Here is a 23,702-nt window from a genome sequence, read left to right as displayed (position 1 = left end):
ATGCAACTGTGACTTGTCGCGCAATGCTCTTGGAAATGAGGCTCTGATGTCTCAGTATATAACATGTTCTAGGACCGGGCACCCCCCTCTCCGATGGTAAGCACTAACGGAGATGTTGCATTCATCTGGCACCAGTTCAAGGATGAGATGCAGGCAAATGGGTATTGGTAGGTGGATTATTGCGGGTCACTGCATGATGGTTGCCGTCGATGGCAAAATCACCGGCCGACCGGCTCAGTTTTCGGCATGACCCCTCCATCATCACAATCTTGCCTGAAAGTGTCCGTTGTGGCACTTTACCCCTCAGTTTAAAACACCCGTGACTTGGATGCTACGCTAACCCTACGATGACCATTCACTACGTTCTTCATACTTGATAATGAAAAGTAGCATAGCCTTAAGTCCGCTAGCACGTAACTATACATCCAGTCACTAAACGCGATGAAAGAGCTTCTGAACAGTTTTCCAAGCACCTAGGATGAGTTGTGGAGAATTACGAGTGAATCCATTTTAGAAAGATTCACGTCTCACGGTAGAGTGTTGCTACGAATCGATCATCAGATCACAGAACCAGTAGAAAACATGCTGATGACAGATGATACATACAAGGAATTCCATTAAAATACAGCAGACGTGTACTTCAGGTATTTTAGGTGGCAGCTAGGATTAAATCTATCACTACTGTTAACTTTTGCCCTATAAGAGGCTCTCAAGTTAAAAGTGTTACGACCTGTTATGTATAGATAACAGTTGACCGACCCACTCAGGCGATAGGTAGCTAGGATAGGACATTTATACTATAGGATTATAGGAATAATAAGGACTTACTTAGAAAATAGAAAAACTATAGTATAAGTTATATAATAATAAAATAAGACTAAGTAGATAGTATAGATTACTAAGTACTTAGTAAGGATTACTAAGTACTTATTAGTAATTATTAAATACTTACTAATACCTAATTAGGAATTAGTAAACTAAATAAAGAAACTATTTAAGACTTATATATAGTATAACCTTAAGTCTAATTTATAGTTAGACTTCTATAGCTCTTTAGTAATTAACTTAGTATTTATCCTTATAAATACTTTTAGTTTATTTTTATTATAAATTACTTATTAAGCTTAAGATTAATTACTTTAGTCTCTAAAAGACTTAATCTATTATAGCTTATAACTTATAACTTATAACTTAAATTATAACCTTAGTATACTATTATAATATATTAATCCTTAGTTTCTATTAATAGACCTTACTATTAGATAGCTAACTATAATATTTTAATTATTTCTATTTAGTAAGTTAACTATTAATACTTACTAATAGTAAAATAGTAAGTATATCTTTATATACCTCTATTAAGTTACTTATTCTAAGGACCTCCTCCTCTTTATAGTAGCTAGTTTAAAACTTAGCTAAAGAACTTAAAAAAGCTTTTATAGTAATAAACTTTAATAATAAAGTAACTCTAAAAAAAAATACCTATAAATACTTTTAAATTAGAATTAAAAAAGGAGATAATAATATTACTAAAGTTTAGACTATATATAATAATACTACTATAAAACTTTAAAACTTTAAAGAAATAATATAATAACTAAGAAATAGCTCCTAATATATTATAAACCTAAAAAATAAAGTTATCTAACTTAGAGGATAAAATAGTAATATTAATATTAAAGAATTTTAGGAAGAAATCTATACCTTATATATAGTTACTAATATTATTATAACTCCTACTAGAGGATAATAGAAACTTAAGTTTAATACTTTAATTACTTATAATAGTACCTCTAGATAACTTAAGTTATTCCTAATCTAAATTAAGAACTATTAAAACTTCTACTATAGAGACTTTACTAGCTAGATTAAAAAAGTTATCTATACTACTATTTATTTATAAAAATAAGTTCTTAAGTAATTTAAACTTATTTAAGAAGAGTTCTTTAAATATAAAACCTTAGATAAATACTCTACTAAGATTTATAATATCTATAGTAACTTTAAGGGATTTAAAGATATTTTTTACTCTTTCTTCTAAGACTTTAATAAGAAATAATAAACTAAGAGAGACTTTATATAACTATAATAGATAAAGTTAATAAAAGAATATATTACTATATTTAAATAACTTAGTATCTAATTTAACTTTACTAAAGAAACTAAGATCTTTATATTCTATTAAGGATTTAAGGATAAAGTTAAAGATAAGATTATTAAAATTAACTATCCTAAAGACTTTCTTTAGTATACTAACTTTATTATTAAGATTAATAATTAACTTTTTAAATACTATAAAGAAAAAAGCGAAAAATAATAAGGATTAAACTCTAGATATAAGTACTAATAGTAGCCTTATTAGAAGTTTAACCCTTTATAGAATAATAATAAACCCTATAATAACTAGAATAATACTTATTAGAGTACTACTTATAGATAGTATAATAAACCTATAGATCTTAGTATAATAACTAAACTTAATAATAAAAAATTTTAGAACCTTAAGTATTATAACTATAATAAATAAGGATATATTATTAGAGACTATAAGTAGTTTAAGAAGCTTCTTTAGAAGCTAATAGCTAAATAACTATAATAAGTTAATATTATTATAAAAACCCTATATATATTTTAGTCTTAGACTAAATACTATAATAATAACTATTAAATCTACTTTAAAGATAAAGAAATATTAAGATATTATTTAAAGGATAGTAACCTTAAATATTTTAGATATAATATAACTACTTTAGATATATATCTAAGAACCTTAGTAATAATATATATTAGTAATAATAAGATCTAAAAGAAAACTAGAGAATAACTAGATAAAATACTTTAAATATAGTAACTCTAACTAATTCTTAGTTCTACTCTAAAAATAATTAATAATTAAAATTAGACTAACTATAGACTTTTAAACTAAACTACTTATATAATACCTAAAGAACTAAAGAGTAATAATAAATAGAGACTTTTATACTTCTAAGTAGCTAAAGAAATATATTTAGAAAAGATCTAAGAAGAACTTTATAACCTACTTTAGGAAAGATAACTTAGTACTATACTCTTATATATAGAATAAAAGAAGTAAATATATAGAAATCCTATTAGAATTAAATAAATTAACTAAGAATTCTAAGAATAAATAAGGGAAGAATCTAATAATAAACTAAATTATTAATATAACCCTCTAGAGGAATAATAACTATTTAATTTTATAAATAACTAGATTTTTAGAGAAAGAAAAAACTCTCTTTATAACTTAGATAAACCTTATAACGTTATATACTAATATACTTAAGTAGAGATTACTTATAAGCTTACCTTTAGTATAGATAATACTAGCTTTAAAGAGGAATCTAAGAAAAATAATATACCTAAGTAAATTATATATAAGTAAATTAACCTATATAATAATAAANGTATAAGTAATCTTTAATTCTAATTTATTAAGCTTTATAATATACTTAATATAAGACTAAGAATATATTATACCTTATAACTTAGAATTAAAGATTACTTATACTTTAGAATTACTAACTCTAACTATTAATACTTCTTTTAGGTATAATATTTCTTTAATTATTATAAAATCTATATAGAAGATAAGTATAATTACTATTTCTAACTTAGGTAATATAATAATAGTCCCCTATAAAATATCTATATTATATATACTCTTACTAAATAAGAACTTAGAAAGTTTAATAGTAATATTACTATATTTACCTCTAGTTAATAATTCTCTATAGAATACCTCTATAATAAATAAATAAAATAGGATAAATACTAATATAATAAATATTAAATCTACTATAAAAAAAAATATATACCTAGAGAATTATAAAGAATAAACTCTAACCTCTTTAAGTTAAATATTATAAAAATAACTTTATAAAAGTATAATAAGAAGGGAAATAAATTACCTATTTAAGATATTTAGAGTAATTAAAAAACTAAATTTACTTACTAATATAGAACTATAATAAATAATAAGGAAAAGGTTTATCTACTAAATATTATAAAGATATTAAGGTAATATAGAACTTAAAGTTATTATTAATTAATAGATAATATTTATACTAATTAATAGTAAAGCTAAAGTAAACTTTATTACCTCTTAAATTATTAATAGATTAAAAGTACTATAGGGAGGAAAAGAATAACTATATTAATTATATATAATAGAAGGAGAAGAATTTAAGTATAAAGGAGGTACTATTTATAATAAAACTATACCCCTTAAAATAAGCTACTTAAATTAAAAAGAAAGAATCTAATTTAATATTACTNTTAAAAAGAAAGAATCTAATTTAATATTACTAACTTAAGAATATATAATATAGTATTAAGATTACTTTAGCTATAAATAAATAACCTATAGATAAATTAAAGTAAAAGTTAACTCTATTAGAACTATAATAACTTAATCTCTAAGTAACTTTATTAAAAATAAGCTTTAAATAAGCTAATACTATATAAAATAATAAGATAATATATCTACTACCTTAAAGTAAAAGAAGCTATATTATAACTATTAACTATAATAGATCTTAAATAAAAGAATAATTTATTTCTATCTATCTTAAAAGAATATAAAGTTTATAAAAAACTTTTTATAACTAAATTAGAGATTAAATTACCTAAATATATTAGTTTTAATTATAAAATCCCCCTTAAAGAAGGGAAAAAACTATAATTTAATAAGATCTATAGACTTAACCTAATAAAGATAGAAGCCTTAAATAAATACTTTAAAGAAAACCTTAAGAAAAGTTATATTAGACTTTTAGTATTACTAATAAGAAACTTTATCTTATTTATACTTAAGAAGAATAGAAAACTATAATTATATATTAACTATTATATATTTAATAAAATAATAATAAAAAACTATTATTTACTACCCCTTATAGATAAAATAAGATAACTTCTATATAAAGCTAACTAGTTTATAGTTTTTAATTTTAAAAGAATTTATAACTTAATCTAAATAAAATAAAGTGAAAAATAAAAGACTACTTTCTAGATATAAAAAGGATATTTTAAATACCTTATTATACTTTTTAGTCTTATTAATATACTTATAATATTCTAGAATATAATTAATATAGTATTATATAAATATATTAATATTTATATAATTATCTACTTAGATAATATCTTTATCTTCTTATTTATACTTAAGAAATATAAAAAAGATATTTACTATATCTTATAGGCCTTCTAAGAAGTTAAACTCTTAATTAAACCTAAAAAGAGTGAATTTTATATATAAAAAGTAGAATACTTTAGATTTATTATTACTTTTAGGAAAGTTTATATATTAGGAAATAAAGTTAAAGCTATTAAGGAATAGCTAGTACCTAATAACTTTAAAGAAATCTAAAGATTTCTAGGTTTTATTAACTTCTACTATAAGTTTATTAAAAACTATAGTAAGGTTAATATAGTTCTTATTAGTTTTAGTTATAAAGATATACTTTTTATATAAAAAGAACTATAATAAATAGTATTCTAAAAGATTAAGGACTTTATTACTAGTAAACCTATCCTAATTATCTTAAACCTAATAAAATAGTTTAAAATAAAACTTAATATATCTAATTATATAATTAGAGTATAACTATTATAATAAAATTTAGAAAGATATTTATACTTATATACCTTCTTCTCTTATAAACTTTATAGACTAGAATTTAATTACTAGATATATAATAAAGAACTTATAGTAATTATTAAAACTTTTAAAGAATAGAGACCTAAATTCTTAGGAATAATTTATAAAATACTTATATACTCTAATTATAAAAATCTTTTATACTTTATAACCTTAAAAGTACTTAATAAATAATAAATCTAATAATTAGAATTCTTCTTAGAATTTAACTTCTAAATAATTTATTAAAAAAGATTAGATAATAATAGAGTAGATACTCTTAGTTAATAACTAAACTATAATATCTTAATATTTAAAAAAACCTAAGTAATTCTTAAATAATAAGATAATAGAGACCTAATACTAGTAACTAAACTCTTAATAATAACTAGACGATTTAATATTAGCTTAATTAATAAACTAGATAATAAAGTAATTATAGAATTTTATATATACCTTATATATAGTTATTAAGGAATTATAANCACCCTATATATAGTTACTAAGGAATTATAAAAACCTAGAAATAATTATAATAATAATATAAAGAAAAGGTTATAAGAGAATATATAGTAAAAGTAATTAAGGATTATAAAGTATACCTAAAAAGTAAACCTACTTAATATTAACTTTATAGTATATTATAACTTTTACTTATATTATAAACTGCTTAGTAATCTATATCTCTTAACTTTATTATTAAATTACTAAAGTTTTAAGAACCCCTTATAGGAGTATACTTTAATAGCATTCTTATTATTATAGACTAACTTATAAAGTATACCTACTTTATCCTATATAAAGAAGTAAGTAATACTAAAGAATATATATATACTTTCCTTAAGTATATTATTACTAACTATAGAATACCTAAAGAAATTATATTAAATTAAGATAAGATCTTTATTTCTAAGTTTTAGAAGTTAATTATATTATAACTTAGTATTAAATAATTAATATCTACTATATTCTACTTATAGACTAATAGATAAATAGAATATATTAACTAAATCCTTAAAATATACCTCTATACCTATATTAATTATAACTAAAATAATTAGGTTATATTACTACTAATTACTTAGTTTACTTATAATAGTATAATTAGAGAAAGTACTAAAGAATCTCCTTTCTATCTTAATTATAGCTTTAAACTAATTACTTATAGAGAACTTTAAGTAGACTTAGTTATAGTTAAAGCTACTACTTTAGTATAATAAATTAAAAATATCTAAGATAATACTTATAAAAAACTTAAATTTATTTAATAATAAATATTAAGATTTAGTAATAAATAAAGGATTAAGGGACTAATTTTAAAAGAGGGAGATAGTACTTACCTTATATAGTAAAATATTAAAATAAAATAACTAAGTAATAAACTTAACTATAAAAAACTTAAACCTTTTAAAATCTTATAAGTTATCTTATTAGTTAACTATAAGCTTAAATTCTTAGAAACTATAAAATACTACTTAATATTCTATATTTTACTTCTTAAACTAATACTATAAGGATTATAAATAAATAATTTTATTATTATAGAAGATAATAAACTAGAGTATAAAGTAGAGAAACTATTAAACTATTAGTATAGAGATAATAAATAGGAATACCTTATTAAATAGAAAAACTATAGATATAAAGATAATATATAGGAACTTAATAATAACTTACTTAACTATTAAGATAAGATTAATAAGTATATTAGAATACTTAATTATATTAATTCTTAAAATAGACTAAATCTACTTATAACCTTAGAAGAATTTAAGGAATATATAAAGTATACTAATAAAAAAGAGAAATAAANAATATAAAAAGAAATATAATAGAAATAAAGAGAAACTAAGAAATAAAGAATATAACTCCTATTAGTATAGGTATAACTAAGAGGATATTTTAAACTAATATAATAAGAAAATATATCTATTTAACTAGGAATATTAGAATATAACTAAAACTCCCCTAATAAGAAATTTAGAGTATTAGGATTCTAATTAAGAATTAAATCTAAGTTTAGTACTCTAAAGCTACTTATAGACTAAACTTCTAATATAGAAGATTTTATAGAAGAAACTTTAGATACTTTACTTTCCTCTATAACTACTAATATCTCTTTATAACCCTTCTTAAAAACTATTCTTTTTATTTTATAAATATAATTTAATTTTATAAGTATTTTATTTATTTTAGTCTATACCTTTTATAGTACCTCTATTCTCTTTTAAAATAACTCCTTAGTTTCCTCCTCTTTATTATTTAAATAATAAGACTCTACTATTAACTGCTCTACTATAACTAATTAACTAAAGAAGAAAAAACTAAAATAAATACTACTTTATATTAATAGATTATATTATTAGAAGTATTATAGGAATAATAAGTGTTATTAATAGCGATATACTCCTTATAAACTAGTAACCTTAGTAATATTTTATAATAGAGCCCCTTTAAATAATAGTAATAGTAAGGTATAACTTTAAAACTATTCTTAGTAATATTAAGAGAATAATAATAGTAATAAAGTATAGAAACTATAGGATGTTTAATAATATAACCTAATATAGTATTAATATTATAAGTAATAATAAGAAGTATAATTAATAGATCCCTAATTTAAAACTAATAACTTACTTATATTAAGTCTTAAGGATAAGACCTTTAGAGAGGGGACTTAATATTATAACTTATTATATATAGATAATAGTTAACTAACCTACTTAGGTAATAGGTAGCTAGGATAGGATATTTATACTATAGGATTATAAGAATAATAGGGACTTATTTAGAAAATAGAAAAACTATAGTATAAGTTATATAATAATAAGATAAGATTAAGTAGATAGTATAGATCACTAAGTACTTAGTAAGAACTACTAAATACTTACTAGTAATTACTAAGTACTTATTAGTACCTAGTTAGGAATTAATAAACTAAATAAAAGAACTATTTAAGACTTATATATAGTATAACTTTAAGTTTAGCTTATAGTTAGATTTCTATAACTCTTTAGTAATTAATTTAGTATTTATCCTTATAGATACTCTTAGTTTACCTTTATTATAAATTACTTATTAAGCCTAAAACTAATCACTTTAGTCTCTAAAAGACCTGATCTACTATAGCTTATAACTTATAACTTAGACTATAACCTCAATATACTATTATAACATATTAATCCCTAGCTTCTATTAGGAGACCCTACTATTAGATAGCTGACTGTAATAAAAAGTAGGTATAGTTTAATATAGGCCTATTTCTAATATTTGGACACGTACTTTAATCCTATCTTATTCTATTCTAAACTTATTTGTGTAATAATAAACTAGCATCGCGTTAATCTATGAAAACCTGTGTTTGTCTTATGATGGGTATAGATGATGATGATGATGAAGATGTTAGTACAGATGAGACCTATATCAATAGTATCAGTGTCACTAAAGAAAAAAAGAATTGAGGCGATCAGTATGATAAAATAAGGATAGACAAACGCCTAGCCCTCTGGACATTTAGCTAGAAGCGACGGGGTTAATAATCTGAGCAACCTGATAAGCATTTATAGCTTTTCAAAGACAAGCCGATCGAAAATCTCCACGGTGAACAAATTTGCTCAAGACGGTAACTGAGGGACGATGCAGGTGCAGATATGTGTTTGATGGCGGTACTGACTTTTGTTGCCATCAGTCCAAAGCGACTGCAATGTCCGCTGAGTAGCAAGACATTGCTTAGTATCAAAATGAGACCAGACCCCTCTCGTCTGCTCGTAATATTATGCTCATAGGTCTGCTCGACTTTTGGCACTTTGTCAGAAGGCAAGGAAGAGGCTAATTTGCGAGTAACTGACCGCCACAATCTGCCTCGAGAAGTCGCTTTCCCCACAATCATTGGCATATCAGGGACTCGGCTCGATTCAAGGGTGACGTTCCGGGGACGGGCTGCGCGTAACAATTATTCGGTCTTGCGAAGGGATACCGATTCTCTTCTTTTGCTTTCTCATCACACGGCACAATTTGGATTCCGAAGCTCAGCTGAGTTTGACCTTTGTGTGTCATCGCTTTCGAACATCCTCGAAAATGAACGACAGTTATAAGTCACGGTAGGCTTTCCATTCGACTTTTGCTGTCATTCGAGCATAGTTAACCTCACCGTCATCAGCTGTCAATTATCATCGTTTCGTGTCTGGAATATCGTTCTCTTGCACCCATCCCGGCCTTAAGTTACGTGCAGAGTTTGCCATCTTCCCCGATGACAGTGACCCCGATGACAGTGACAAAGACACTGCGTCTGTGTGGATCATCAACAGGCGCCATGGCATCGAGCTCTGGAATTTCGCTGATGACCGCAAGTTTTGATGCAAGCTGTGCTCTTCCCCCATCATTCAGACTGTGAACAGAAGGCTATGTGAAAGATCATAACTGCTGTCAGATCCAGGCTTTATTCAACGCCGACAAGGACCGCAGCTTCTGGATCTTGGGTTTTGGCTGGCTCATTAGTTGAGATACCGTTCTTGGAGGACATGTGGTGTATAACTTCAGTCGCCGCATTTACCTCACGGAGCTATCAATATCAACTGCTATATCGGCCACAACGTCCCGGTCAGCACCACCAACGGGCCTGCATATTTTCAAGGTTGGTTTGGCGCGTATCGTTACCACCGCCGAGTAAATCGAGAAGCTTGTCAGCGTCATCCAGAACCTTGCCTTCATCAAGAACAATAGCCCCTTTGCAGGAAACCTCACGAACTTGCCATGCCAGTACTGCCAACGGCTTGATATCGAGGTGGTAGCTACCCTGGCGACAAGTATCTCCAGCACCCGAACGGTAATGATGGCGAGAAAGGTGCTCAGATGGATGAGGAATGCATCGAGAACAGCGAGTGGCACATTATCGAGCAACATATCATTACCTTCCCTCGCAGTTTAACCATCACAGGCCTTTCGAACGAATACCTTTGCTGACGAGACTTCACACATAGGTCAATTTGGACTCGTTAGTCTCCAAGCTGCCGACACTGGCTTTGAATCCGTTGGTATGCACTGACTCCTACGGGGGGCAGTGTCAATTGGATCGTCTTCCACGGCGATGAAGCCTGCAGTAACGATCATGTTTTCAATGGTAACAGCTTCGATAGCAATGATAATGGCTGCAACGACTACAGTGCACACAGTAGCTTTCGCCTGGAAAGCTTTTCGCCGGACGACGCGCCGATCAGGGACTATAGCAAGGGTTTCCAACAGAGTTTCAACGAGGAGAGATTTCTTGGTATTTTGAAGTTCTGAAGTTCGTTGCAATGAGACTTGGATCGGTCAACTCTACAGTCTCGCCTTTATTTTGGCGGTATTGAGGGAGCTGTCGGCTCTGTCGCCGGAGAAGCCTTCTCCACAGTCGCCGGCGCCCGGAGTGCCATGGCGAATGGCAACACCTCCAACGCCGTGGAAGGTGCCACCCGCTCGGAGCTATCGAGTGTGCTGTTCAGACTGAAGCATCCCTCCAAGCCATGGTAATGACAGTCCGCCCGAGTTCTGAGGACCATCAAGTCCCAGTGCCGCTCGCTCAGGCCTAGACTTGACGCCACTGTACCGCTTGCTGGTCCTCGCCTGGCCAAGCAAGGACTCGACTTGGCTCATCAATAGGTGGTTCGCCTAAATCAGCAGGGCGGTGGTCTTCACAGGGAGGTATCGGAAGTTCAGCTCACTGGCGGCGATGCCGAGCACACTCTCGATTCCTCCGTCCCTGGTAGCCAAGAGCACGCCACTCGAGTTATCTTCAGGCACGTTGGTATTGCCGAGGCCGCTCTTGAGACTCTCATGACCCTCCCCAGGGAGATGCTGAAGCGACTGCGCATTGAGGCCCCCTCTCACGGCGGGGGCGATGAAGGCTTCTTCGACGTGATCAAATCCGGTGTTCAGAAGACTGGACCAGCTGTTCTGGACATTGCAAAAACCGCGGTGCAAACCGTCATTCTTGTCATTGTCGATGAGTTCTCCGAGAAAATCAAGTGTGCAGTCGGCGCGGAGAGCAGCGCAACCCCCTACGATTATGGCGATAACCACAGCAAGATGGGCCGTTTCAACGCTGTTGCGCCTAAGCAAGCTTTCGGCAAAACAACTGATCACAGCCATAAGGCAGTGGAGGTGAGCGAAAATTCTCCTCTTGACTTGTGATGATGAAAGACCACATTACTACCACCTTCTAAATTGGGCCTCTCGCTGGAGCGCCAGGGTGCCTTCGCTGCAGAACCGGAGGTGACCCGAACAATGACGGGCTGGTGTTCATCAACGAGAATTGAAGTCTCTCCCATCTTGCCTCAACGTGGACTTTCCAGACAATGATCCCATCAACGCCTATGGGGATTCTTGTCATCGTTGGCTTTTCAATCCGACCTTGCGATTTTGGAATGTCTAAGGCCATGCAAGGTTGGAACTTTTGCCCACTTCGATTGCCCTTTCACTTTTTTGGTGCTTGACGTTGGATATTCATTGGGGTCTGTCGTTCGTTTTTGGATGCTGGGCTAAGAAGGCGGCTCGGCTGGTCGGCGGTTCCGACTAATGGTGCCAACAGCAGGCTACTCAATCTATCCTATCCTTTAATACATCTATTCAACCCCTTAAATCAATGGCCAGGATCTTGTGACGCTGCCCTTTGCGGATGCGTGACTCGTAGACAGTCCAGGGCGGGGAAGATAAGCGATAGTGCGCTCTATCATTCGCACTTTAGATTTTCCGTCACTGTGGCCGGTGATTACGATGTTTATGCCGCTTTAACAAACAAGGAAGGCACAGTGCCGATTTGTGGGGTTGGTTGAAGATGGAATAAGGTTTGACAAGGTTCCTCAACATCTTGTCGGCGATGCCCGCACACCAGCTGGTGCCCGCACTCTTGCTCATCCCCAGAACAGAGCAATGGACAGAACAACGGGGACACCACGAACACTTGGATCTCTCGAATGAAGCCCAATGACGATTTCATCATTATGGTGTTGGCTGCCCACGGGAAACACCCGTGCAGCGAACAGATGGCACTGGCCAAGCAACATCATCAGGCGCGACGGTTGTCTTGGCTCTCGAGTCAAACATGCACATCTTAAGACGAACCGATAGAGTGGAACTGCCCCAGGATATAGAGTGACCAGGCGCCGACTCCGACGGTTCCGGACACGAGTGCGCCCTACGCAAATGCAACGCTGTGAATGGGGGAAAGGCAGCCTCAGTCAACGGAACAAGCAGCCTTAATTCAGTTTTAAGATCACTACATGGATCGTCAAAAGCCTATTGCCGGCAACTGAATCACTGCACCCCACTTCAAGCGGGCGACCGACTCATCTGCGATTCCGATTGGGGTGTTTAGACTTTATGTTTGCAGAGCTAAAAACGTTCCGCCCGCCGACAACGTGAAGGGCCCCCCGAGCTGGTAGGCTTTCTGCAGGTGAGTGCAACGGTAACAGTGTTAGTCGGTTTGAAGGGAGGGGCGGAAGGTACTCGGGTTCGTTACCACGCCGGGGCGGGAAGAATGCCTGATGGCTCGTGTAAGACAGACTAGCTCTAGTACGGACATCGGACGGCCTGTTGCTGTGAGACTTGAGACAAAGGTTGTCCGACCTGAAATGAGGGGTTCGCGGACGTTGACGACGACAACAACTGCATTCCTGCCTTGATTCTCTCAGGATGGCGAAGAAACATCAAACATCGGCTGGGAAAGCAGGGTGGAAGATCTTGTGCTCTTTCGACCGTCCTCTCACTCTCATGACCACTCTTAAGCCTGACTGTAGATTGGGACACACGCAGTAGCTTCGGTCATCCCGTACATCCCCATATCGTTCCTGTCCCATCTCATCTCCTTTGTACCTGCGTCTCGTTCCACTGCATCCACCAGCGAATCTTGCGGCTGCTTCTCGTCTGCGAACTGCACCCCGGAGGTGTAAGGCGGTCGTCCACACCCCCATTTCGTTTGACTACAAAACATATCTTATCCCGAGCTCTTTCTCCCACCTGTTCGCATTCTGCCCGTCATCCACAATGCGTCCGTTCGTTTCGCTCGTTTCTTTCCTTTCTTGCCTGGCCCAAGTTTCTGCTTGGGCCCCGCGCGCCAGCGGACATGGTGCTCCAGGGCACTATGGAGGTATGCAAACGCATGACGCCAGCTTCACACCCGACCATATCTTGAGGGTCACTCAACAGAACGTCTCAATTGGTTGCCAAACACGGGAGTCGGTCGTCGTTAATGGCACTCTTTACGGCCCAACACTTAGGCTCCCGCCAGGACAAAGGAGTTGGATTAGGGTATACAACGACATGGAACACCACAACACTACCATGCATTGGCACGGACTCAGCATGCGCATGGCACCCTTTTCAGATGGCACTCCATCTGCGAGTCAATGGCCCATCCCGCCGGGTCGCTTCTTCGACTACGAGGTCTACCCTCTGAAGTCAGAGTCTGGTACCTACTTCTATCACTCGCATGTGGGCTTCCAGGCTATGACCGCCGCTGGGCCTTTGATCATCGAGGATAGTGCGGAACCTCCTTACGCATATGACGATGAGCGAATCATCATGCTGTCCGACTATTACAACAAAACCGACACTCAGATCGAAAAGGGATTGACTGCGTCGCCTTTCGTATGGTCCGGTGAGACCAACGCGGTCCTCATCAACGGCGTTGGGGTTTCCGTTGACGAAACAGCTGGCCAGAATGGCTGCAAGCTGCCTATCATCAATGTTGAGCCTGGAAAGACTTACCGTCTGCGATTCATCGGTGCCACGGCCATCTCTATGGTGCAACTGGGCATTGTGGGCCATGACAACTTCACCATCATTTCTGCTGACGGCGCGTACACCAAGCCACACTCCGAGAACATCATGCAACTGTCTTCGGGTCAGCGCTTTGATGTCATCTTCAAGGCGAAGACTGAGGAGGAGCTCAACGGAACTGGCGACTTCCTCATCCAAATGGAGACAAAGGACAGACCTAAAGTTTACCAAGGCTACGGTGTCCTGCGATACTACAAGGCTACGACTCAGATTAACAAGGCGCCCGCGACTCCTCCTTTGACGTTCTCCACGAAGCCCTACGAATGGGCTGAGTATGCATTGGAGCCTCTGGTGCCCAACAACTTTCCAAAGGCAAGTGAGGTGACGCGCACCATCAACATCGACAGCCGACAGTTGTCTACGCAATCAATTATCTGGCAGATCAACGGACTGGAGTGGAATGAAACCTCGTCACCATTCCCTGGTGACAAGCCGTATCTGGTCAATATCTATGAGCAAGGGGAAGCCGCGATGCCAAACTACACAGCTGCGATGAACAACAACGGTTGGGACCCAACAACATTGACTTGGCCTGCGAAGCTTGGCGAGGTAAGCAATTTTCACTGGTTGGCGTCTGTGACATACGCTTACCAATTTGCAGGTTCTTGAGATTGTTTGGCACAACACTGGTTCCCTCGTCAACAATGGTGGTGGCGTCGACTTCCACCCATTCCACGCCCATGGTGGACATTTCTGGGACATTGGAAGTGGCAACGGAACATACAACCAAACAGAAAATGAGGAGAAGCTGAAAAATTACAACCCGGTCAAGCGAGACACGACGAACCTTTACCGATACGGCGAAAAGACGACATCTGGTGCTAACGCTGGCTGGAGAGCGTGGCGTCTGCGCGTAGAAGATGCCGGTGTCTGGATGGTATGTTTCACTCTTCTCGGCTCACCGTGAGACATGGGACTAACGAACATTCTAGATCCACTGCCATATCCTGCAACACATGGTGATGGGCATGCAAACTGTCTGGGTCATGGGAGATTACAAAGACATTGCCGTCTTGCCTCTTTTGGATACGGCTGGGTATCTGCAGTTTGGCGGCAACTCGACGGGCAACTCAACAGACGCGCCGACAGTAATGCATTTCTTTGAGGCGGATGACTAAGCGTAATCATGAATTCATAGACATATTTTGATATCCATAGAGCTCACTACCATCATGGGGTTTGGAGAGCACACAGAGTACGACATCACAATCAATCGTGGACCCGCTACAGGGATCCAATTTCTTTAATTGTTGAATCATGTTCAAGCCACTGTGCACGTTTCTTGGGGTGGAACTGTCACTGGTGTTCTTAACACAAAAGTCTGACTCGCGAGCGCAAACCACGAAAATCTCAATGTTGAACATAAAACGGTGTGAGCCGTGATGCTTGGCATTGGCCAAGCGACGGGAGCTTTGTTTTACTTGTTTCCCTTACTTCTGGTCGACATCTGTCCGTGATGGGAATGTCTCATTTGTTGGTGCACTGTGCCTCTAGCGCGGCAGGCATCTTGCTGTTCTTCGCTGTGTCCGTGAGTAGGCAACTTCCCTGACAAGGACACTAACTGAATATACGTAGGCGATTTTTTATGGTGTCGGTCGCGCCGTTTACAACATCTACTTCCATCCGCTTCGGCATTATCCCGGTCCTCGATTGTGGGCAATAAGCCGCCTCCCCTGGAACCTCGTCAATCTCAAAGGAAGCTTAGCCTTCAGAATTCGAGAACTGCACGAACAGTACGGCCCAGTGGTCAGAATCGCGCCAGATGAGCTATCATACACCAGCTCCACCGCCTGGAAGAAGATCTACGGTCAACGATCCCCTGAGTTCTCAAAGTGCTTTGACGGCCGTGGAATCGCTGGACCGAGTGTGACCAACCCAGCTGTTCGCAATGGCGGCATTGTCACCGCTGATCAAGAGCCACATGCCAGACTCCGGAAAGCTGTCTTGCCAGCGTTTAGCGAGCGTGCATTGAGAGAACAAGAGGAAATTCTGCAACTCTACGCCAACAAACTTGTAGATCGGCTACGATCCTCCAGTAAGACCGGCGCCCCACAGGATTTGGTCAAGTGGTTCAGTCTGGCTGCCTTTGATATTATCAGTGATTTGGCCTTCGGCCAGGCCGCTGGCTGTCTTGACGATGCATCCCAGCCATGGCTCCAGGTTATCGGGACTAGAGCTCAGGGCATTGTCCGGTATCAATTTGCGATTCATTACGGCTTGGAAGGCTGGCTTGAGTGGCTCGCCCCGAAGGCACAGAAACTGGCTCTCAAGAAGCATGGCGAACTCACAGCTGGGAAGGTCAAGCGGAGGCTTCAGGCCACCGAGAACAAAAAGGATTTCATGAGCTACATTCTGGAAAATCCTCAAGCGGACCTCAGCAATGCCGACCTCGTCAGAATGGCATCGGCCTTTATTGTGGCTGGCAGCGGTACTGCAGCCACCGCCCTGTCTGGCATCACGTACTTCTTGTGTCGGAGTCCTGAAAAATACTCAAGATTGACACAGGAGATCCGCAACGCCTTTACGAGAGACGAGGACATCACGATGACTTCGACCGGTGAGCTGCGATACCTCAAGGCAGTCATTGAGGAAGGGTTGAGAATCTATCCTCCAAGCCCCAGCGCTCTACCCCGTTTCGTGCCTGGTGCCGGCGAAGATATTGACGGCAAATGGGTTCCTGGAGGGGTATGTCCATAGCCCACAAGTATCTGTGTGAAGACCGCTAACAAGATCGGCTTGGCAGACCGCAGTTGGAGTCCATCAACTTTCAGCTGCTCACTCGGGATTCAACTGGTCACATCCCAAAGATTTCATTCCTGAGCGATGGATGGATGAAGATTTTAGCAGGGACGACAAGTCTGCTAGTCAGCCATTCTCATTTGGTCCGAGAAACTGCATCGGCAAGAGGTGAGAGAGTCGCAATGGGCCCCAAATTGGAGACTTACTGACAACAACTCTAGCATGGCATATGCAGAATTGCGCATCGTTTTGGCCAAGATTCTATGGAATTTTGACCTTGAGCTTGTCGACATGGCTGAAGATTGGGTGAGCAAGCAAAAGGTCTACCTCATCTGGCAGAAGGTGCCGTTGATGGTTAGATGTCGCCAGAGGGTGTAACTAAGAATTATGTAATCGTAACAAAACATACGTATCCATGATTCCCCAATATTCAGTGAGATTGATATTACATAGCTGCATCCTGAGCGTGACATACCTAAATTTCTTGATGCGTGTATGTCCTTAATCTGGAATACGCAGCTCGATGAAGCTTTGCTATCCGGGCGGACGGATGCGAATAAAGGCAGGAGGAGACAGCGGGGAACTACAACGGCGCCACATAACAGCGACGGGGCGGCGACGACAATGAAGATGAGAGCGATGATGAGAAATATGACGAAAATGACGAGAAGAGTAGATGACAGGGTCGATAGAAGTAAGAACTAGACTAAATAAAAGTCTTATGCGGCTTTCTGCTGAAGGTATTACGCTAGAAGTATCCCCTCGAATAGTAAAACTCGTATAGTATACTCAGGAATATCGTTTTAATGTAGTCTTAGTCCATTATGGTAGAATCTTCACCACTTTAGCAGCGTCGTACTCTGAATTTGTACTTTGATGGCAGAAAGGTTAATGCTAGGTGACCCTGCAGGCTTTGCTCATATACGTCAAATGCGAACCTGGAGAACACGTGCATCCTATATAAAGCCTTTTTGAATTTTTGTTCCACTCCTCTCTCCGCCTTCAGCAATTTTTACTACGCATTGCTTGTTCCCCTTCACCCCATCTCGTTTGCAAGTCCCGCCATCCGCCCATTTGTGGCCCATATTGTCACGATGCGACGTAGTTCAGGAGTAGAACTTCCCCCCCAAAAAAATACGATACAGAATATTCGATGGAAGGCAATCCCACCGGAGCTTCAGCTAATGATCTTGGAAGAGCTCGGCAGCTTGGCCCATGGAAAGCATTCCCTAGCCAGCTTAGCAAGTGTATCTCGGCAATGGCAGACATTTTTCGAACCGCAAATATGGCAGAACCTGAACTTCCAATCGTCAACTCTGGATCGTACTCTGATGAAGCGATATATTACAGACATCCGAAAACCCCTGGTCAAGAAGATCTCATTGCACTTATGGCTGAGAGAATACTCTTGTGACGATTGCGACCAGCCAGAAGACGCACGCACAGCCATCTTGAACGATGCGGGTTTCATCAGACAGTTAACCACGCTTTTCTCTGCACTTTCAAAGTGGAAGACGGGAGGCTTAACACTCGAGCTCAGCGCCAGCTCCCCTAGCGACTCACAGCACCAGCGTCCCGGTAGATGTGAAGCTCACAATCGGCCGACATATTCTCCTCGAGGTGCCAGAGAGCGATTGGTCGGAAATCTCCTGCACGTGGGAAATACCAACAAATCATATTTTCCTAGAGTACCTGTGATTCAAGAATTTTCCATCCGGAAAACCTTTTATCGCAGCCTATCGGCAATTTCTATGCGAGACATACTGCAAAGCCTGCCGGAAGTCAAGCGTATCAACTACGAACCATGGCTTGCAGTTACACGGCTAGGACAAGCTGAGAGGAACAGGGCGAACGCAATGCTGTTCCTAACGATCAGTAACTATTCGAAAATTCAAGAGGTGTCTTTATGGGAGACACAATCCCAACGGCTTCACAAACAGCGATTCTATGCCAAGAAATCAGATGATATTTTGACCTCGGCCGCAGTCAGTGCCAGCTTTTATCTTAGCAGGCTCGCCATATCTCATGCAATCGATGCGAAAGACTTTTTCAGACACTGCAATGTGCTGATAGAGGCTTCTTCCAGTTCACTACAAACCCAGCCAGCTGTGTCCTGGCCCAAACTCACCGACTTGGTGCTTACTTGCCAGATTGACCAATGTTTGAGTCTACACAGCATAGCAAACCTACTTCAAGCAGCAAGTCAAGCAGCTATACACATGCCCCGTCTCAGGACTATGGAAGTCTGGGCAGCCGGTGTGCACAATGGATTCATGTTCAGGTACGATGTTCTAGGCGACAAGACCGAACTCGCGATATCTGCGACTTTTCATGTAGAGATACCCACCTGGGTCACATCATCGTGGGAAGTGGTATCCAAACAACACGGAAATGCAGTTTTGAAGCGCGAAGTCTTATGGATCGACCCCGCCACTTTGAATAAGCACCATGATATTTGCAAACACCTCAGACTACGTCACCTGCTTCGGCAATGGAACTGATTGAAGTGTTTGGCAGGCTTCAGTAAGATCGAACCAGTGATTGCGGATAACAGGCAGTGCATCTAAAATCAATAATGTCTCAAAGAAAGAGCAGGGAGCAGCGAGGATCTTACGCTAAAGAGGAGGTAACACAATGTACTATTAATTAACACATCACTTATTCCATATCGTATCAAAAGATACACATTCTGTCATTTTTTCACTCCACTATGATCATCTCCGGAACCTCCCAGCCTCCTATCCCACCCTCCCTTTCTCGTCCCCATGAGGAGTTTGGTCCTACTTCGGACTCAGTTGGAGGTCGCGTTCACTGCGTCCGCCCTGTTCGCACTTCTTGTCAGTCTGTCGAGTCATAGTACCTAGATGGAAGACGATTCATACCTGCTGTAGCGGAAGTTGGTATAACCAGCCACACGGCTCAGGCCAAGGTTCGCCGTGCACTCTTCGCCCGCGGAAAGAGAGTATGCCACCCAAGAACCACCAATACCCTTGAGTTGAGTGATGGCATTGACTGAAGCGTGGTTCTTGATGCGCAAAGCGCCGGCTAGATTGCAGCCAGGGAAAGAGAAGAAGCTCTGAATTGAGCTGCCGGACGCACCACAGGTCTCGAGGGTACGCGAGGTCTCACAGTTGCCAGATTCAACGGTGAACCAAATGGCACGCGACTCAATGGGATCGATGACCCGGCAGGTCACTGCGTCCTGGGCAATAGCTGTGCTAGCCAAGACAGCAAGAATGAAAATTTCGGCTCTCATATTGGAAGGTGGACGAATCTTGAGTCAAAAGTATGGAAAGATTACTCAGTTGTATCTTAGGAGAGTTCGTAACGATAAGAGTGATGGAGGAATGGCTACATTGATAGGAATAGAGACAGCTTTATATTATTTTCTACGACTATTCACAGTTCATAAATACCGTGTATACATTACTGCATAGCAACAGATGGATGTTCCAGGCGTATGCTAGATTTTAGACCTTGGCCTCACAGCTGAGAGGTATGATTTACCATTGAATTAGAAATTGTTCCACCAACAAATAGACGGGCAGGGGCACTTCATCACACCCGAGGAAATCTGTGATACGGCCTACAGGCAGACATGCAGATGCCGGCGGGATGTCAAATTGGGAATGTACTCGTATGACCGTATTGTATTTAGGCCGAAGAGGTGCTTGAAGTACGTGGCATGTTGTATGTGTCATCCTTGTACTTGCCGGGATTTGAACAACGTTTACCAGACTGGATTCCGCTGGCAGAAGGGATGGGGTGAACAGATCACATAGCAAGGCATCGTAAATATCACAATCCTCAAGCAGAATCTCAGACATAGCAATGAAGAGATGGTTATGACCTTTTTGCCAATAAACTTGTGGCTTTCTTGCGCAGCCCAGTCGGACTTATACTCTTCCTTGTTGGCTTATGGTTGTGAAAATCAAGGTGGACTTCGGGATGGAGTCTAAGTTAGAGCTTAAATTAGAGTTACGGAGCCAATCCGCCGTTCTGGAAGCACTTTGAACGACAGACAGATCTATCGGATTCGATCTCTATCATGAAAATTGGCCATGTTCTCAATTCTCATTTTTGCTAGTCAAAACAGCGTGCTAGCATAATTTGTTGCAAGACTTCGCAAACTACAATCAGATAAAGGACCCCCACTCTTCATAAGTGACGAAACCTATGTCCTTGGCTCCTGCATGTGCGTATGCCCGTATAGTTCGTCAAACCCAATGGCCATTAGGAAGCCCATGCGTTACATAACATATGGCTGATAAACCGTCCCATTCCTTACCGCTGTGCGGTACAGCTTCTTGTTGGATCGATGCAGGTAGAGCTTCAGACCCATGGCGCTCACGCAGGCAATCAAGCCCATGACCATCATCATGATGAATGCCAAACGATACCGAGGTTCGTCAGAGTCGACAAAGAAGTAGGGAGCAATCAGATTTCCGATCTGACCCAAAACGTTGACGAGGGCGACGGAAATGGCACGTTTCTCAGGGGTTCTGCCCATCGTGTTGGAGGTCCAGGTACTGATCAAGGGGTTGGCGAAGTACATGCCGCCAACGTAGATGAAAGATGCACCATAGCGAGCGTTGCGGTTCTCGGTGGCGAGGCAAATAATGTAGCCGATGCACCCAAATGCAATGGGTCCTGCAAAGTGGTAACCGCGCTCCTTGGTCTTGTCGGAGTGCCATGCATTGACCAGGGATCCAGCCGCGGCAAAGATGTATGGGGGCGCCGTGAGCACAAGAGTGATTGTGTTGTTGTAACCGAATCCACGAACGATGGAGGGGAAGAAGTTGGAAAACCCGTACGCAGCTGAGATGCCGATGTTCATGCCGACGAGAAGCCACATCTTGTAGTCGAAGACGCTCATCTTCAGTCCGTGCCATACACCAGTCTTCGCCTCCGAAGTGGAGACCCGATCAGCAAGAATGCGAGCAGCGGCGACTTTGCGCATGTCTTCGGTCATTGACCAACGAGCACTCCCGGTGGCGGAGTCTGGATAGTCGGGCAGAATGAACAGAGCGATCATGGCAAGTCCTGCACCAGTGGACGCGAGGACGATAAAAAGCCACTGCCATCCAGCCAAACCATACGAGCCTTCAAGAGTACCGAAGACAGCGGCAGCAATGAGTCCTGCGGTGCAGAATGCGAGTGTCTGGCCAGTGTATAGAAGGGCACATCTGAGCGCCATCTCCTTCCTAGTGTACCAGCAAGACATGACATAGATTGCCTAAAACCAATAGCATTAGTCATAGAAACCGCCAAGATTGACTCCATACGTACACCAGGAAATAGCGGTGCCTCGACCACTCCTAAAAAGAATCTCACGGCAATAAGCCCTTGGTAGTTCTTCACACCACAAGTGGCAGCGGAGACGCTAGACCAGACCAGTGCCATGCAGCAGAGGTACAAGCTAGGCCGCACCTTTCCAATGATCATGTTCGAAGGGATTTGGCCAAGAACGTAGCTACCAAGTCATTAGGATTTTCAGGGGTTCTGCGAGGGCTCAAGAAAGCTTACCCAACACTTAGAATCGACACCGCAGTGCCGTATTGGTACCCTTTCAGGTCCAGGTCTTCGTCGAGGCTGCTGAGTCTAGCCTGTCTATGATGCGGTATACGTCAGCTTGGAGCCAAATGATAAGTTGTTCTGCCAGGTGCCTATGACTTACGCGATGGAGGCACGATCCAAGTAGTTAAACAAATACAAGACCCATAAGCATGGCATCAGAGTCATGTCAAGGCGTTTGACGACCTGCTTCTCCAGCTCTCTCCAGTTTGGGATGCCCAAAGCGTCGATCTGCTCCTCTGGAGAAGGCAGAAGCTCCCCCTTTCCGTCTCCATCATTTGCCTCGACGATTGACGGTCCCTTGTTGACCCCATCTGGGCGGTTGGTCTCGACAGCACCGGGGGGAGCGGTGCCTCCAGTATGTTGGGAGGGCTTTTCTTCGGCGACCATATCTGAAAAGAGCTAAGTTTGGCGAGAAGCTGAGAATGAGATGATTCAGAAGACATAGTCGTGCCAGAAAATAAGAGCGCAGGGAGCTTCTTATATCGAAAGGGGAGGAAAAGCAGACGGCGAACAATTGGACAACAGCATCAGTTGAGGCTGGATCTCGCTTCGCATTGCCCCGTCTCCCCATATCTCTCCGCTTCAACCCTCCTCATTTTCCCCGGACCCCGCCTCCAGATTTGAGATGCTCCACGCCAGCGTTCTCAGCAGATGGGGCCTTTTCCAACGTGGATGTCGACATGACAACCAAGACAACATAATAGTGATCGTCTATCACGCCCGCCTCCACAAGTCCCACTGATTTCTTTTCCGATATCTTCCCATCATCCGAGGTTAGCCAGTTGTTGAATCTCTTGCAAGCTACAGCGGGTTCGTCTAAATGCAGTCCCCATCGCGAAGATATCCTAGGGTCTGGGCGGGCTCGGCGTGCATCTCGCAGAGCCGCTGAGATTTGACCATACATGGATTC

General features: G+C 39.2%; 3 protein-coding genes and 1 pseudogene across 4 annotated transcripts; 3 read left to right on the top strand and 1 right to left on the bottom strand.

The window, feature by feature from the left end:
• The first annotated feature begins 10,017 nt into the window (after window positions 1–10,017).
• GCG54_00003997 lies at window positions 10,018–10,945 on the top strand (annotated as a pseudogene). Its single transcript has 3 exons — window positions 10,018–10,067; window positions 10,092–10,542; window positions 10,723–10,945. Coding segments are annotated over exons 1-3 (724 nt in total).
• Window positions 10,946–11,163: 218 nt separating this feature from the next.
• On the top strand, window positions 11,164–11,830 carry GCG54_00003996 (uncharacterized protein; the record flags this gene model as incomplete). Its single annotated transcript, XM_045404052.1, has 2 exons — window positions 11,164–11,166; window positions 11,321–11,830. 2 exons carry the CDS (start codon window positions 11,164–11,166, stop codon window positions 11,828–11,830), a joined length of 513 nt encoding a protein of 170 aa, XP_045257252.1.
• A 1,851-nt stretch (window positions 11,831–13,681) lies between these two features.
• Window positions 13,682–17,920, top strand: GCG54_00003995 (Multicopper oxidase aurL2; the record flags this gene model as incomplete). The annotated part of the gene is made up of 7 exons (XM_045404051.1): window positions 13,682–15,025; window positions 15,078–15,353; window positions 15,409–15,564; window positions 16,052–17,161; window positions 17,220–17,383; window positions 17,437–17,569; window positions 17,669–17,920. 7 exons carry the CDS (start codon window positions 13,682–13,684, stop codon window positions 17,918–17,920), a joined length of 3,435 nt encoding a protein of 1,144 aa, XP_045257251.1.
• A 2,086-nt stretch (window positions 17,921–20,006) lies between these two features.
• On the bottom strand, window positions 20,007–23,179 carry GCG54_00003994 (putative transporter; the record flags this gene model as incomplete). Its single annotated transcript, XM_045404050.1, has 6 exons — window positions 20,007–20,037; window positions 20,098–20,417; window positions 21,504–22,451; window positions 22,505–22,688; window positions 22,742–22,825; window positions 22,893–23,179. 6 exons carry the CDS (start codon window positions 23,177–23,179, stop codon window positions 20,007–20,009), a joined length of 1,854 nt encoding a protein of 617 aa, XP_045257250.1.
• Between the last annotated feature and the right edge of the window lie 523 nt (window positions 23,180–23,702).

The sequence above is a fragment of the Colletotrichum gloeosporioides genome (genome assembly GCF_011800055.1).
Source record: "Colletotrichum gloeosporioides strain Lc1 chromosome Unknown consensus_103, whole genome shotgun sequence".
NCBI lineage: Eukaryota > Fungi > Ascomycota > Sordariomycetes > Glomerellales > Glomerellaceae > Colletotrichum > Colletotrichum gloeosporioides.
Note: the sequence above shows the minus strand (reverse complement) of the source record. Positions and strands in the feature narration are given on the sequence as shown.